Source organism: Hyaena hyaena, unplaced genomic scaffold, assembly GCF_003009895.1.
Source record: "Hyaena hyaena isolate Hyena2069 unplaced genomic scaffold, ASM300989v1 scaffold_1073, whole genome shotgun sequence".
In the NCBI taxonomy this organism is placed as follows: Eukaryota; Metazoa; Chordata; class Mammalia; order Carnivora; family Hyaenidae; genus Hyaena; species Hyaena hyaena.
Window position 1 is genome coordinate 313,509 of NW_024081709.1, and position 15,178 is coordinate 328,686.

At 41.1% G+C, this 15,178-nt stretch overlaps 1 protein-coding gene across 6 annotated transcripts in view; it reads right to left on the reverse strand.

The window, feature by feature from the left end:
* The window catches only part of LMO7 (LIM domain 7), a 197,155-nt gene that overhangs the window by 89,112 nt on the left and 92,865 nt on the right, over positions 1-15,178 (reverse strand). For all 6 annotated transcript variants that reach the window (XM_039222184.1, XM_039222187.1, XM_039222185.1 and 3 more), the window contains one exon: positions 5,045-5,151. In XM_039222184.1, the coding sequence (XP_039078115.1) occupies positions 5,045-5,151 (107 nt within the window). The remainder of the gene's footprint in view (positions 1-5,044; positions 5,152-15,178) is intronic.

Genomic DNA, 15,178 nt, shown 5'->3' on the forward strand with positions numbered 1-15,178 from the left:
GTTGAGAAATTCATTTGAAAGACATGAAAACAAAAGTAAAAGCAGGTTTAAGTCAGCAAATGTTGAAAAGTACTTCAGAGTAGGTATATTTTTACTTACATGAATTAAAATCTTAAATATATGCTCATATACACATACATATCCCAAGCCCCATTTGGCAGACTGTTTAGAGTACCATCTGGGTACGAGATTCCCAGGAAATGACTTTACAGGATTGCAGTAAAATCAAGCACCCTTTGAAGCTGTAGAGAACAGTTAAATGCTTAAAATGTCATTTTGAGCCTCCTTTATTTTCATGCGGGGGGGGGGGGGATGTTAACACTAATTTTGTTTCTAACCACTGTTCCCTTTGGCAACTAGCATGTGTAAAAAAAAGATTGATTTCTGCAGCCTCCATTTGAGAAGACATTTTTTAAAAACTGAAAAATTTCAAGTTACAATTCACACCTAAAATATTAATACCCTAAATGGAAGAGTGAGACTGAATTAGAAAAAAAATTCTTTTTCCTTTGCATGACTGAAATACTGTGTTCAAAAGCATGGCCATCCTGTAATTGTGTTATGAGCAGAATGCATCTAAGGAAGTGCTAAAAACTGGACTGGAATGATAAAAGGGTAGAAAGAAAGAAACATGCTTACAATCTGTTCACATTCTCAGCTTAAGAATTTCAATATATAATTCGTTAGAGCAATGGTTTAAATATATGACTTTGTTTCTGAGTCACACTGCTAAACGTATAAAATTAAAACTTTTAAAATTCAACTCTCCCTTTCCGCCAATTTCGATTCCTCTAAAACAGGACGAACTCCAGACCACTCTGTTGAGGTGCTTTCTACAACGAGCAATGGCTGCGCGCCGCTTAATGACCAGATGCCAGCAGAGACCAGGACATTTGCTTCGGGAGCTCTCCGGTGTGCTGTGGCGTGATGTGGTGGCCACTGTGCTGCCTCGGCCCCAGGCCTTGGAACGAAGGTATACAAGACAGCGCTACAGGAGTCACACCACCTCTTCTCTGAGCTCAGTATGTGTATTCAGTAAATGGTTAATAACAATGCTGTCGTTATTCATTGCTACAGAAGCTAAATTTCATGACCTCAGTGAACATTTCAAGTAGGGTAAGTTCAACCTCAATCTACCATTCATGGAGGCGAGCTCACAAATTTGCTCATTAGCCTTTTGGGGCAAAGACAAGGGGAGGGGTCAAGATGGATCCTCTCCATTAAAGTCGGGAATGTCAAAAAAGTATTAACCGAGGGGCACCTGGGTGGCTCAGTTGGTTAAGCCTCTAACTCCAGATCAGGTAATGATCTTATGGTTTGTGAGTTTGAGCCCCACATCAGGCTCTCTGCTATCAGCATAGAGCTGGCTTTGGATCCTCTGTCTCCCTCTCTCTCTGCCCTTCCCCCGCTCGCACTGTCTCGCTTTCGCGCTCTCTCTCTCAAAAATAAATAATTTTTTAAATAACTTTTTAACATTTATTTATTTTTGAGAGAGACAGACAGAGTGTGAACAGGGGAGAGGCAGAGAAAGAGGGAGACACAGAATCCGAAGCAGGCTCCAGGCTCTGAGCTAGCTGTCAGCACATAGTCAACGCAGGGCTCAAAGTCACCAACTGTGAGATCACGATCTGAGCTGAAGTCTGACACTTAACAGACAAGCCACCCAGGCACCCCAAAAATAAATAAATATTTTTAAAAATTTTAAATAGTAACTGATATCTGAATATATGCAGTCTCAAAATAAATGAATGATTCAAACACACTTGGAAAAATTCAAGCTACTTCCCGCAAGAAGCAATCGTTAGAAAATTTACATCACATATTAATATGTAGAATTATGAAGAGTAACCTAGTTCTGTTTGACCAGTGAAAAGTTATTATTGCAAGTTAAATTGTAAATCGGGCACTGCTGGAACATAAATATTGGTACTTAGGGCCTGGATGATTGAAACATCAATGGCTCTTGAAATCGGCAGCCTCTGCTCCCGCTACCCCTTCCTACTACACACCACTCTCCCAGGCTCTGTGCATCATCCAGGTTTTCAATCACTGATGTCCTCTAACAAAAAATACCTCACATTTGCCAACACGAAGGGCATCGACTACCCTTTCCTATTAGCTCTCCGTGCAGCATACAAACATGGGTCTTAGAACACACTTGCAGCCGGTCTCTCAACTGTTCGTGCAGTCTCAGCAGCTGAGCTCTGATAGAGCATTTAAAATAATCAAGTATTTTGCCCCATTTTTGCTAGTTTTAATGTGTAGAGAGAAGCAAAATATGTCAATGTCCTGACACATCACTGCACACCGAAATAAAATTTGTCTAGGTGGGTAAACATACTACATTGGAAATACGTAAATTATTACATTAAATTATATTAATGAGTAAAAAGTTACATTTTAGCAGAAAGTAAAGTCTGTTAGTCTGTAGCCTTCATTTCCACATGATTATCTTGCTGGCACTGTTGAAATACGTAAGGAATTTTACGTCTCTGTCAGGGTTTCTCAACCTCAGCATGAAGGATATTTCAGATTGGAAAATTATTTGTTATGAGGACCATCCTGTTCATGGAAGGGTATTTAGCAGCATTCCTGACCCACTAGATGCCAGTAGCGCTCCCAGCCCAGCAGCCATATCGACAAAACTATCTCTAAACCTTGCCAGATGTCCGTTGGGGAAACAACACTGCTCCCGGTTGAAAACTACTGATCTAACCAACACCAAGTCCTTTAATCTACAATAACGAAAGGACAAGATTTGACCTACAGAAATCTCCACATTATATAAGAACAAAGACTAAAACCTAAGAAATGCATGGATATTTAGTAACTAGTAATTTGCTTTCCTATAAACTTGCTTCCCTTTATAAAAATGCAATCTCGGCGCATAAGAGCTGTGGCCAACATTTTTAAATAAGCCATTCGCCAGCTTCCTCAAATCTCATAACCGGGAGGCTCCCATGCTTCCGTTGCAGCAACCCCAGGGTCAAGCCTTGTGCCCTTTGGTCCAACAGAATTCTCAGGGGAAATGTTCCTGAGCAGACGCAAGGCTCTCAGGCATTCTCATTAGTATGACCAAGGCACACCTTTATGGACTTGTGGTTTCCACTGAAACAAGTTGTTCTGCATACTTCCTACTACAGCTATAACTACGTGACCTCCCAGTTTCAGTTTGTCAGTGATTTAATTTCACTCAAGGCTGTGCCCAGGTACTGACATTTTTCCCTAAACACTGTAGACCCAGCATCTCATAAAACGGGCCCCAGGCAAGTTTTGCTCAGAGCATTCTTGGAATTAGAAGCCAACAAACACGTTTTGCCTAATCGGTAGCCTACCCAAACATCTGCTACGGGGTTTCAAAACAGTAGGACTGGGGTGGGGTGGCGGGGGTGTTTTCCCTTGAGTTGTTGCTCATTAAGAATAAATTAAGAATAAAACACTTTGTGAGTGAAAACTTTCTTTGCCCATCGGATAGGTGTCTGGAGAGAATGCCGATTAGGAAAAATAAAATTCACCCATGCAGTGATTTTTCATGGATATCAAGAACCTCGTCACAATACCGCAGAAGTAAACATGCCATTTTGGTGATGAAATTTAGGATCAAACTATCTTCCAATTAATCAGAAATGCAGACAGACCCCTCTCTGCTATGCACTTATCATGGTTGTGTAGTTTAGAAATGTTAGTTCAATAGAACTAGAAGCATGGGTGTTTAAAGTGGACCGTTTGTTTAAAAATATGTATTGTTAGGCTTTGAAAAGATGAAATCTATCTGGGATTTTAGGTTTTACTGCTAAAAGACTATGTGTACTATGACACTTATATAGAGGGTTATTTTTCTTTAGGGAAAATTGGCCATTTTTAAGATTTTATCATCAATTTTTAAATAACTTTTAAAGCTATTATAATGGGGATATCAGTCATAGAAACTAAATCTTTGTCTAAAATGGTAGAAACTAATTTTTCCATTTCTATTATTCCTATAGCTGGAAGAAGGTGTTTATTCTCTCCTTTTGAAAAAAAAAATAGGTTTAAGAGTCATGATAAAGAGGTGGTCATTATCACAAAATTAAATTAATTCATGATTATCTGATAACACAAGTTTATTCTGATTCACTGAAAGCAAATTAGACTTATAAGGAAAAAATAGCTCAGAGGAGCTTAAAACCAGATTTCATGAAACCATACACTCCTACATGACACCATTTTCCATCTAAAACACAACAGAGACACCTGTGCACGTCTTCACCCCCACTTTCACTTTCTCATCCATACTATTAAAATAGTGAGGAACTGTTCATTTTTAGAAATCCTCCACAATTGACAAGGTCATTAGCGTTCCGTGTTGGTGCCAGGCATTGCTGCCTTCCAGATTACAAAAAAAAGTCTCTTTAACCACTGTCCCAGTCTCATTTTGTTGGCAAGCCTTAATTCCAAATATATAAAGACCATATTAAAATAATTCTGTTTACTCTATAAGTATGACTTCCAAATTCATTTTGTAAGTGTAATGGGCATCCTCACCATTAGCAACCAAACACTGTCATGTTGGACAAGCATTAAAATATAAACTACCATTTCAGTTAGTAGAGAGATTTAAAATAACAACATGCCATGGTCTCAATTACAGACAGCTTCGATTCACAGTCCCTTGCTTTTTTTTTTTTTTTTTTTTAAATTTTTTTTTTTTATGAGAACAGAGGAAGAGAGAGGAACAATTTTTCAGTCACCATAAAATCTCAGAAATTCTTTGCACTTGAGCCACAAACCCTAAGCTTAAAAAATANAAGCATTAAAATATAAACTACCATTTCAGTTAGTAGAGAGATTTAAAATAACAACATGCCATGGTCTCAATTACAGACAGCTTCGATTCACAGTCTTTTTTTTTTTTTTTTTTTTTTTTTTAAATAATCTGCTTTGGAATGAGAACAGAGGAAGAGAGAGGAACAATTTTTCAGTCACCATAAAATCTCAGAAATTCTTTGCACTTGAGCCACAAACCCTAAGCTTAAAAAATACATAACAAACCAGTGGAACTTACCTGACAGTGACTCGGTTTGATAAATCCTGTAGATCCCCAGGATGGAAAAGCTGGGCTTCTTTCAATCCAATCTGTTCACAGGCTTTCAAAAAAACGTTTATATTATCCTGTGAAAAGAAGTGGAAAGTGATTGCTTAGCTGATCTCTCTCTCTCAAACAAAGGGTACACGTTTTTATGATAGAACTTCTAAGCTTCAAAGTCCAATTACAGCCAGCAAAAGAGGACGCAGCAAGACCAGTGCATACTGGTCTTTTTTGAAAATTACATGGGCACGTATAGCCTTTCAGTCTTCCAGAGCTTACACGGTAGCGCTAGCTTATGCCTGGGCATACGCTGTTTTGTGATCTTTGTGACCGGCACGTTAAACATTACCTGCTACAAGACAAGTACCTAGCCACCGAGCAGTAATCTACACTTTGATGTCAGCTCTGCTCTGCAAACAAACGCCCTCTTCCCAGCTTTGCACGACAAGCCTCACCTCTCCTCTTTAAAAATAACTCCAGCTACTGACATTCACCCACCCAGAAACTGTTGGCAGGGAAGAAATAAGAGGAGGAACATTCTGTTTCTATGATTACAAATTACAGAACGACTGTGGAACACCACACCTGGAATCTGGGTTCGGTTGCTGAGCCGGCTCTTGACAGACAGGGGAACTGTACTACAGGACCCAGGAGAAGCCTAACGTTCATTGGCTAATTCGCACGGTTTAGGTGTGGTCCATTATTCACGCACACCCTGCACCTGCTTCAGGAACTGCCACCGAAAAAAAAAAAAAAAAAAAGGAAATCTAGGTTGCCTTCCTGGCTAATTTCAAAAACTAAAATCCTCCTTTCACAAACCAATGCTTTTCATTCATGTAAACTGCTGCCCAAATATGGACTACTACAGACACACATTTGGTGAGCAGAATTCGCTTGAGCTTCCGTCTTCTCCATTAGAAGACGGAGCTTGTGAGGATCATGCGGGAGCTCTTTACCTTCTCTTGGTCAGGACTCTCAGGGAAGAGAACGGCCTGCTAACATGCCACCACACATTCGTCCACTCGCACTGCCGGGGTTTCACACCACATCTGTCGTGTGAGGGGGCCTCCCGGAAACCTCACCTAGCAGCTGGCTGTGAGAAGACAACCTGCCGCTTGGAGAAAGACAACTGCTTTTTTCCCATGCTGAGAAGCCAACCCCCACAAGAAAAGGCAGGGTGGCCCAGCAAAGCGGGAGGGAAAGACAGAGAAGCGAGGATGAAGAAGCTAAATTCAACAGCATGGATTCCTGGAGAGTGAGGGGATTTAGGGAAAGGGTGAGCAGATGTACGGCAAGAGAAAAGCAACACCAACTGCTAGGGACTAAGGGCCATTCAAAACAAAATATCTGTGTGCAAGTATGTCGGGGGGCGGGTGGGAGTGGTGGTGGTCATTCTCGTGTACTATCAGTAAGAGGCAGCATGAACTACCCAAATGAAAGCTGAAATCCATGCTCATTTTAAGTAAGAGGTCAAAGATCAGAAGAATTTATAAGTCCAAAGTTGAACGGCTCAATGGAAGACATTCAATCTGACTTGGTGGATAAAACAAAAGGAGGAAACCATATACTGGCAATACTCCAGGAGGAGCAAAAGTGATCATTTTGTTAAGCTCGCATAATTTTAAAAACCCATACTATCTCATCACTTAATGATTCAAATTAACGGTTCTAAAACTGGCCTTCAGAGATGCAGCCAAGAACGAAGGGTTTGATGTTTCAGCACTCAAAATCCTACAGGAAGAAAAGCACGTTTCAAAAGAGGAAGAATAAACCAGTAGAAATCTTCCTAAAACACACACACACACACACACACACACACACACACACGAAGTCTTCCCACAAACTCAATTTGGTTCTGAATATTTAAAATGTTATAAAACATTATGACACAGTTAAACTGAAAGTAAACCTATTGCACTGACAGCCAAAATAGTTCTTCATGTGCTTTCTAAAAACATAATAGCATTCATCCAGTTGACAAATATATACAGATTGCTAAGAATAAAGCTGCATACCTCAAAACCCACCCAATTATTTAGAAACAGCTTAAAATCAAAATGATAATGGTTTAGAGATGAAGGGAAAAAGTAGAATATAATTAAATTCTAGTTTTAAATAAAGCCTTTACATTAAAAAGCAGAGTTTCTCTGGGGTACCTGGGTGACTCGGTGGGTTAAGCATCCAGCTTCAGTTCAGCTCAGGGCATGATCTCACAGTCCGTGGGTTCGATGCCCATGTTGGGCTCTGTGCTGACAGCTCAGAGCCTGGAGCCTGCTTCAAATTCTGGTCTACCTTTCTCTCTGCCCCTCCCCTGCTCATGCTCTTTCTCTCTCTCAAAAATGAATAAACATTAAAAAAAATTTTTTTTAAAGCAGTTGCTCTTAAATAGTTCAATGACACTCCTCAAGTTTAAAACAGACTTTACAAACAAGGCCGCACATGGCCTACATAGCAGGAACAGGTTGTATTAAGATCAGAATTGTAACCTAAATCCAGCTTACTGTACTTGAGCCCTTTGGTAATTTATTTTTCACAATTTCAAAGGACCTAGGCAGAGAGTTGCCTAAGGGAAGATACAAAATTATAAAATAAAATTTTAATGTCTGTTGAAACATCAAGAAGTCACATCACACTCTACATATTTTACAAAGGAAGGATTTAGTCTTCATTAATGGATTCACTTTCCCTGGAAACTAGCAAAGATAAACTAAAAACAAAGGACAAACATGAAATATCTTCTCATTGGACTGTTAGCCAGGACAGAGCCCAGTAGCTCTGCCCCTAGCCAACTGTGTGACCTTAGAAACATTAATCAGCCTTTCTGGCCCCATTTTCCTCCTCTGTGAAATGAGCAGTTTCTGGATCTCTACCCCATTCCCAAGGACACACACCTCTGTGCAAGTGGAGGGAAGCCCAGCCTTCCTCAGCTCAACCCTTCACACAAGTATTTCATAGCCCAACTTGCAGAAAATACTTCATGGCAAAAGCCTGCACTTAAACATCTACATTTCCCACACGATGAAGACTGGAAGTGGCTTCACAAAAACAAAACAAAATGAGGATCCCAGAATATCTGCAATAGCCCCTTTCAGTGTGGTTCTTCCAGCACAGGAATAAAAGCAGACACTATAAACAGGTGGGACGACTCGAGATTTTCACATTCTCCCCCAGTGCCTCTCCAGCGCTTAGCCTTGGATCAGTTATAAGGACAATCATAACAGGTGGAAGGGCAAGGGTGAATTAGAGAGAGATTGAGGAGTCAGGAACAGTACTTGCTAACAACTGAAGATGAGAAATCCATGAAAATTTACCAATATTCCCAGGTTTATATTAGCCACTGCAAGTACCTCTATTAATTATCTACTGCTACATAGCTAGTTATCTAAAAACGTAGCAGCTTAAAACAATACAGATTGATACAGTTTCTGAAGGTCAAGAATTCAGGAGTGACCCAAGTTGAATGGTTCTGGCATGGAGGTCTCTGAGCAGGTTGTAGATATCAGGCCAGACTGCAGTCACCTGAAGACCTTCCGGTGGCTTAAAAGAGCTGCTTCCAAGTAGTGTACTTGTAGGTGGCTGGCAAGCTGGGGATGACTGTTGGCAGGTAGCCTCAGGCTGGCAAGCTGGGGATGACTGTTGGCAGGTAGCCTCAGTTCTTGACCAAATGGACATCTCCATCAGGCTGCCTGCCAGAGTGAATGATCCAAAGGAAAGCAAGATGGAGGCTGCAGGGTCCCATGGCCTATCAAGTCATACATTATTCCCTCAGTATCCTGCTGATGGACTAGGTCAGCCCCACTCAATGTAGGGAGGACTACACAAGAACATAAATAGCAGGAGGTGGGATCTCTGGGGACCAGATACCACAGTTCACTCTTGAGCTCTAGTCATTCATGTCCTTCCCATATGCAAAACACACTAATCCTTTCCCAAAGCCCTAGAAACGTTCACCCCTATACAAGGTAAGCTCCCAGTTCAGAATTTCATCGAAACAAGATCCGGCTTTACATGAGGCTCCTAAAGTGAAGATCCTTAAGGACAGCCCTCTCAATGTGAATGCCCGTGAACTAAAGCGACAAGTTACCTGCCCCCACATACCCAACACAGTGGTGCAGGGTAACTTCAAGACATATTCCAGCACAAAGTGTGGAGAAATGAAGGCACATGGGAGTCACTAAGCTGCAGGAACTCTGAAATCCTGCAAGGCATAGATTGGTAGGTCCTTCATTAGTCTTCAAGGCCAGTGAATTCGTCATGGTTTTTTGCTTCATCCTCCAGACTCTTGAATCTCCCTTAAAAATCATCACTTACTTCCTTGCATCTTCAGGTATGTAGCTTTTTCAGTCGGCTTCCTGCCTATAAGATTTGAAGGACTAAAGGTCTTTTAAATTTGCAATCCTCTGTCCTTTACAGTCTACATTTACAGCTTCTAAATAGAGTTCCTTCAATACTGTAAGTCCTTTATGAATCCTATTGGCCTTTAATTTCATTAGATAAAAGCCACACCCACAAATCCTTCAAGGGAAGCCCTCCTCCATCTTGGTCTGCTGAGATGACAGAGCGATATCACCTTTATGCGGACTTCTGAGACACTCCTTTGGATCTTTCCAAGATCTTCACAGATAAATTAAACCATTTATTAATTTCAGCGTCATTTGCTGACTAAAGAGGGTGACAACTTTTAAAACCAGCAATTCCTGTGCCCTCCTTGTTTATCATGTTATCTGATGTCCCCCATTTTACTTATAACCAGCAAGAGGATGCCAGGCAGCACTTTAGCACACCACGTGGAGGTCTCAGCCAGAACACCTAATTAGGTACAAAGTATAGGTACAAGGGAGTGTCAGGTGAGAATCACTGGGACCATATTAGAAGCTGGCTACCGTACTTAAACACAATTATACACTTCTATGGAATCTTAACTCCTCTCTGTCTCCATTATACATCCTGAAGAGTCACAAGAAGGATAACCCAAGGCCCACATGAATATTCTAACCCTAGACGCAGAGGTAATATGGGTCTTTGGCAACATGAACTCTTTCAGGGCCTTTCACCCCACTTTCCTGCCCAAAGCACTTATCCAGTAACATAGACTCATATCACCTCAGCAGATTACTTTGCTCTCTTACCAGGGATGGGAATAGTCGAGGAGAGTGTCAGGGGTCCAGAGCTGAATAAAAATCTTTTAGCAAGTTCTTATCAGTCAATATATGGGCTCTCTCATTTTGGTACAGTTTTCTCTTCATCCCATACCCTAATTCACTCCCACTCCTCTTCACTAAAAGGTGGTTTCTAAGAATATTCCCTAAAGTGGGACCCTGGGAGCTCAGTCAACTGAGCACCTGAGACTTGATTTAATCTCAGATCATGATCCCAGAGTCATGAGATCAGGGCCCGAGTCAGACTCTGTGCTGAGTGTGGAACCTGCTTGGGATTCTCCCTCTCTCTCCCTCTGCCCCTCTCCCTAACCTACATGCCTCTTTTAAAACTGTGTAAAAGATTAAAAAATAAAAAAGAAAGGATATACCCTCAAGAATTAAAGAGTTTCCCAAACAAGTACATGTACGAGCACTATTCACAATAGTCAAAAGGTGGAAACAGCTAAAATGTACATTAACATCAACAAATAAACAAATTGTGATATATTCACACAGAGGCATATTATTCACCCATAAAAAATGAACTGATACATTTTACAGCCTGGATGGACAGCCAAAACATTATGCTAAGTAAAAGCTTAAACACACAAATGTAACATACTGCATTTATATGAAATATCCAGAATAGATAAATCCGTAAGAGAAAGAATGCAGATTGGTTGTTGATAGAGGAGGCTGGGGAGGGAAAGGATGAAATAGGAAGTGACCTATTAGGTAAGAGGTTTTACTGGGGAGGGACGGAAATGTTTGGTGACTGCACAACAGAGTGAATATAGTATTTGGCACTGAATTGTTCTTTCACCTCCATAAATTTTTTTGAAGATGTCTTTTCTAACGTGCTTAAAAATGTAAATGTCCTTTAAAGTGCTGATTCCCTTATGTATCTCATTTACATAAATGGCATTATGGTCTACATTTTTCTCTTATAGCTTCAGCCATTTTATTACACAAAAGTCTCAATCCTCATTAAAGTCTATACTATACTTCCCTAGACTCCTATGCTGACCAAAGTCTTTCATTTTTATTTGGAGGAACTTAAAAAACATATCTTTCAAACATTTCTTTTAAAAATGATATACTTTCAACTTACAGAGTGAATACTTTGTATCAAGAAACCTTAATGCCGCAACTAATAGGGAATGTCTACTCATAATGGCAAACCAGTTAGACCCACTTCTCCAAAACTTTCCTGAGTATAGAGGGTCAAAACTATCATCAACAAAAATGAGTTCTTTACATAAACACTAAGAGATTACAGAAGCCCTGAATAAGATCAAAATCCTAATTGTGAAAAAGAGTAAAAGTATTCATGCTTAGGGCTATAACTGTATAGACAATAAGGGCCATACAGTCAACACCTTACACCAAAGTTGCCAGAATGACATCACCTTCTGAAAGTGTTCCCCATCAACGAGCCAAATGTTCACTGTGCACTCACCTGTGGCCTGTTACTCCCAGGAAGTTTCTAGGCCTACTTTAAGATTTTTTTTTTTAATTATTAAAAAAGAGAGCACCTTATCCAATTCCTCTGAACCTGGGCCCATGATGGTGCAGATCAAATTATCCGAAGGCCAAGATACTTGGTGACCTCAATTCTTTTCCATTTATGATATGGCACCAAAGCCCATCTCCTCTTTCCCTGGTGCTGATAGTGACAAAAAGTTAGAAAGTATATGCCAGCAATCAAGAGGTTGAAACCACTGCTGGGAGGCAGAGAAACTGAACTATGTGTCTATGTTAGAATAACCATCCCTAGTCAGCCATGTCAGAGTCTGTAGAGGGAGCACACAGTCACTGCACCAGTGATGCTGATGGGCGCACTGGACAACAGCCGACCTAGCCCCTTGCCACTCAGTGTGGGGTCCACACACCACCACCATCACTTGGGAGCCTGTCAGACATGCAGACTCTATAAAGCTCCACCCTGGACCCACTCATTCGGAATCCACATGCTAAGAGAATCGACCAGGTGATTTGAGTCTTTGTAGACCTGTTTCCTGGCAAATAACAAAATAAGGAACATATTTCTAAATAAGGTCTAGAGCAGTGACCATTCTCTTTAGTATGAGCACCAATCACCTAGGGGCTGAGGAGCTCACCAATGCACCATCTCCAAAAGTACTCACATTCCATTCTTGTGAGGAACTAATTGTGATCATTCAAAATTATTTGAAAGCAACTTCCAAGCAGCAAAGTGACTACAATATATCCAAATGTGCATTCTAATTATATAGTTTCCATTAAGAAAGTAATGTGGTTGCAATTTTGGTCAGGGGGCGCTAGTTCTATTATTACTTTAGAGACTTCATCTTGTAGTTTATGACTTAGTAAAGAAATGTAAGCTGTGTTACTAATACCAACAAGTTATGATTACAATTTGTAGGTAAACACACAGATCTAACTCTGGTACTTATTTGAGAAAAGTAAGCAGTACGTTTTCCTTTGGTTCTTATTCGTCTGCAAAGAGAAAGCCTCAGTCATGTGCTGATAGCAAAGGATTGGGGCACAAGGAGAGCAATAAGGTTTTGTCATATAGAGAGATGGGAATAAGAACCAGCTAAGAATGCTTAAATGGAATAGCCAAGTGACACTGAGCCCAGGGTATTATACATGATAAACCACCAAGCTGCTGGCGTAGTTTTCTCTAGCACTATTGGCGGAGGAGGAGGAAAGACCATGCTGAGAGGGAGAACGGAGCCCTGGCACTCAGGGGAAGGTCAGAGAAATGAGGGCTGTGCTCTGGTAAAAGAGTAGTTACTGAAATGCTTCATCAACTCTGGGTTCCAGTGAACTACACAGAAGCAGTGACAGACTGTCACACTGCACTGTGCATTAAGGTACGGTCTTCTATGGTATTCAAGTGAAACTTTACACCAAAAATGAAGGAAATCTCAAACATACCTACTCTTTTGAAACCAAGGGGGAAAAATGCTGAAATAGAGGCTTAAGAAGTTCTGAGACCAACGATGCTCAGCATCCCTCCTCATCAGGGAAATACAAATCAAAACCACACTGAGATACCACCTCACGCCAGTCAGAGTGGCTAAAATGAGCAAATCAGAGAACTCTAGATGCTGGCGAGGATGTGGAGAAACGGGCACCCTCCTACACTGTTGGTGGGAATGTAAACTGGTACAGCCCCTCTGGAAAACAGTGGGGAGGTTCCTCAGGAAACTAACAGTAGAACTCCCCTATGACCCAGCAATAGCACTGCTAGGAATTTACCCAAGGGATATAAGAGTGCTGATGCATAGGAGCACATGTACTCCAATGTTCATAGCAGCACTCTCAACAATAGCTAAACCATGGAAAGAGCCTAAGTGTCCATCAACGGACGAATGGATCAAGAAGATGTGGTTTATCTATACTACATGGCATGAAATACTACATGGCAATGAGAAAGGATGAAATCTGGCCATGTGTAGCAACATGAATGGACCTTGAGGGGGTTATGCTGAGCGAAATAAGTCAGGCAGAGAAGGACAAATGTCATATGTTTGCATGTATAGGAGGATTAGGAGGAACTTAACTGAGGAACAAGGGGGAGAAGAAGGGGGGAAATGGAGAGAGGCAAACCATGAGAGACTCTTGAATGCTGACAAAAACTGAGGACTGATGGATGTGGGGGGGGGAGGGAGGGATGGGTATGGAGGAGAACACTTGTGGGGTTGAGCACTGAGTGTTATGTGGAAACTAATTTGACAATAAACTGTTTGTTGGGGGGGGGGGGGAAAAAGAAAAGAAGTTCTGAGACCAGAGTGGGCAATAAAAGAAACATGTTCTGTCATCAAATTATCCATGTTCTACATTCCAAAGTAAAACAGATATGTAATTGCTTAAAGAAACACATCATAATGATGCCAAAACACATTTTAGGAAGCAGTAAAGCACATTTAATGAAGGAAAACGACACAGTAAAACTTTTGAGCTAGCTGGGAACTCGCACTCTTTCAGTGTAACTGCTCCTTACCAACCCCCCCCCCCACCCCGGAGTCACTTTTCCAGGTGATGTGTCTGGATCAGCCCTCATATTCGCTTTTCCAAACGCAGGGACTCCTTGCTTTATGAGACTGATTCACTTTTAGTCATTTCTCTGTCAAAAAAAGAGTCCAAAGACTCTCTCGCTGTAATTGTAAAACACTAATCCTAAATCTGCCTACTTAATATGAACTAACTCCTGTATTTCTCCCACAAGAGCCCCTTAGCTACTTAGTTCTCCTGCCTCCTACCCTCCACACATTCCCCCAACCTCATGTCTTCTCTTCCAACATCCCTGGTTTTCTCAGTGCCCGTTGGCCCTCTGTGACATTTTTCAGTTCTCACGTCATCCCAACCAGCCCTTCGCTGAATCGCTGATTTTCTTAAGTTAACATCCACTGAGATTTTACCGTATGCCAGGCAGCATTCTGAGGCCCCTGACACAAATGATGTCAAATTCACACTAAAAAAGTTTATGAAGTCGTATTGTCCCCATTATACATGAGTAAACTGAGGCTAAGAAGTGTGTGACTTACCCCAGGTCATCCAGTAAGTGGTGGAGCGAAGATTCAAAGCAAATGGTTTAATTCCTGAATCTATACTCTTGACCACAATATTGATTTCCCATTAATGCTATAACAAGTCACCATGTCAGTGATGGAAAACATTATCAGTTTATTATGTTACAGCTCTGGAGGTCAGAAGTCCAAAACCAGTGTCACTGGAGTAAAATCAAGATGTTGGCAGGGCTGCAATTCTTCTGGAGGCTCTAGGAGAAAATCCGTTTCTTTTCCTTTGCCATCTTCCAGGGGCCCTTTCCTCCGTGTTCAAAACCAGCAGCATTGCCTCAGTCTCTATCGCACCACCATCCAACTAATTCTTGCTCTTTTCTACTTAATAGGACTCTTGGGATTATACTGGGCCCACCTGGGTAATCCAGAATCCTTTCTTCATCTCAAAGTCAACTGATTAA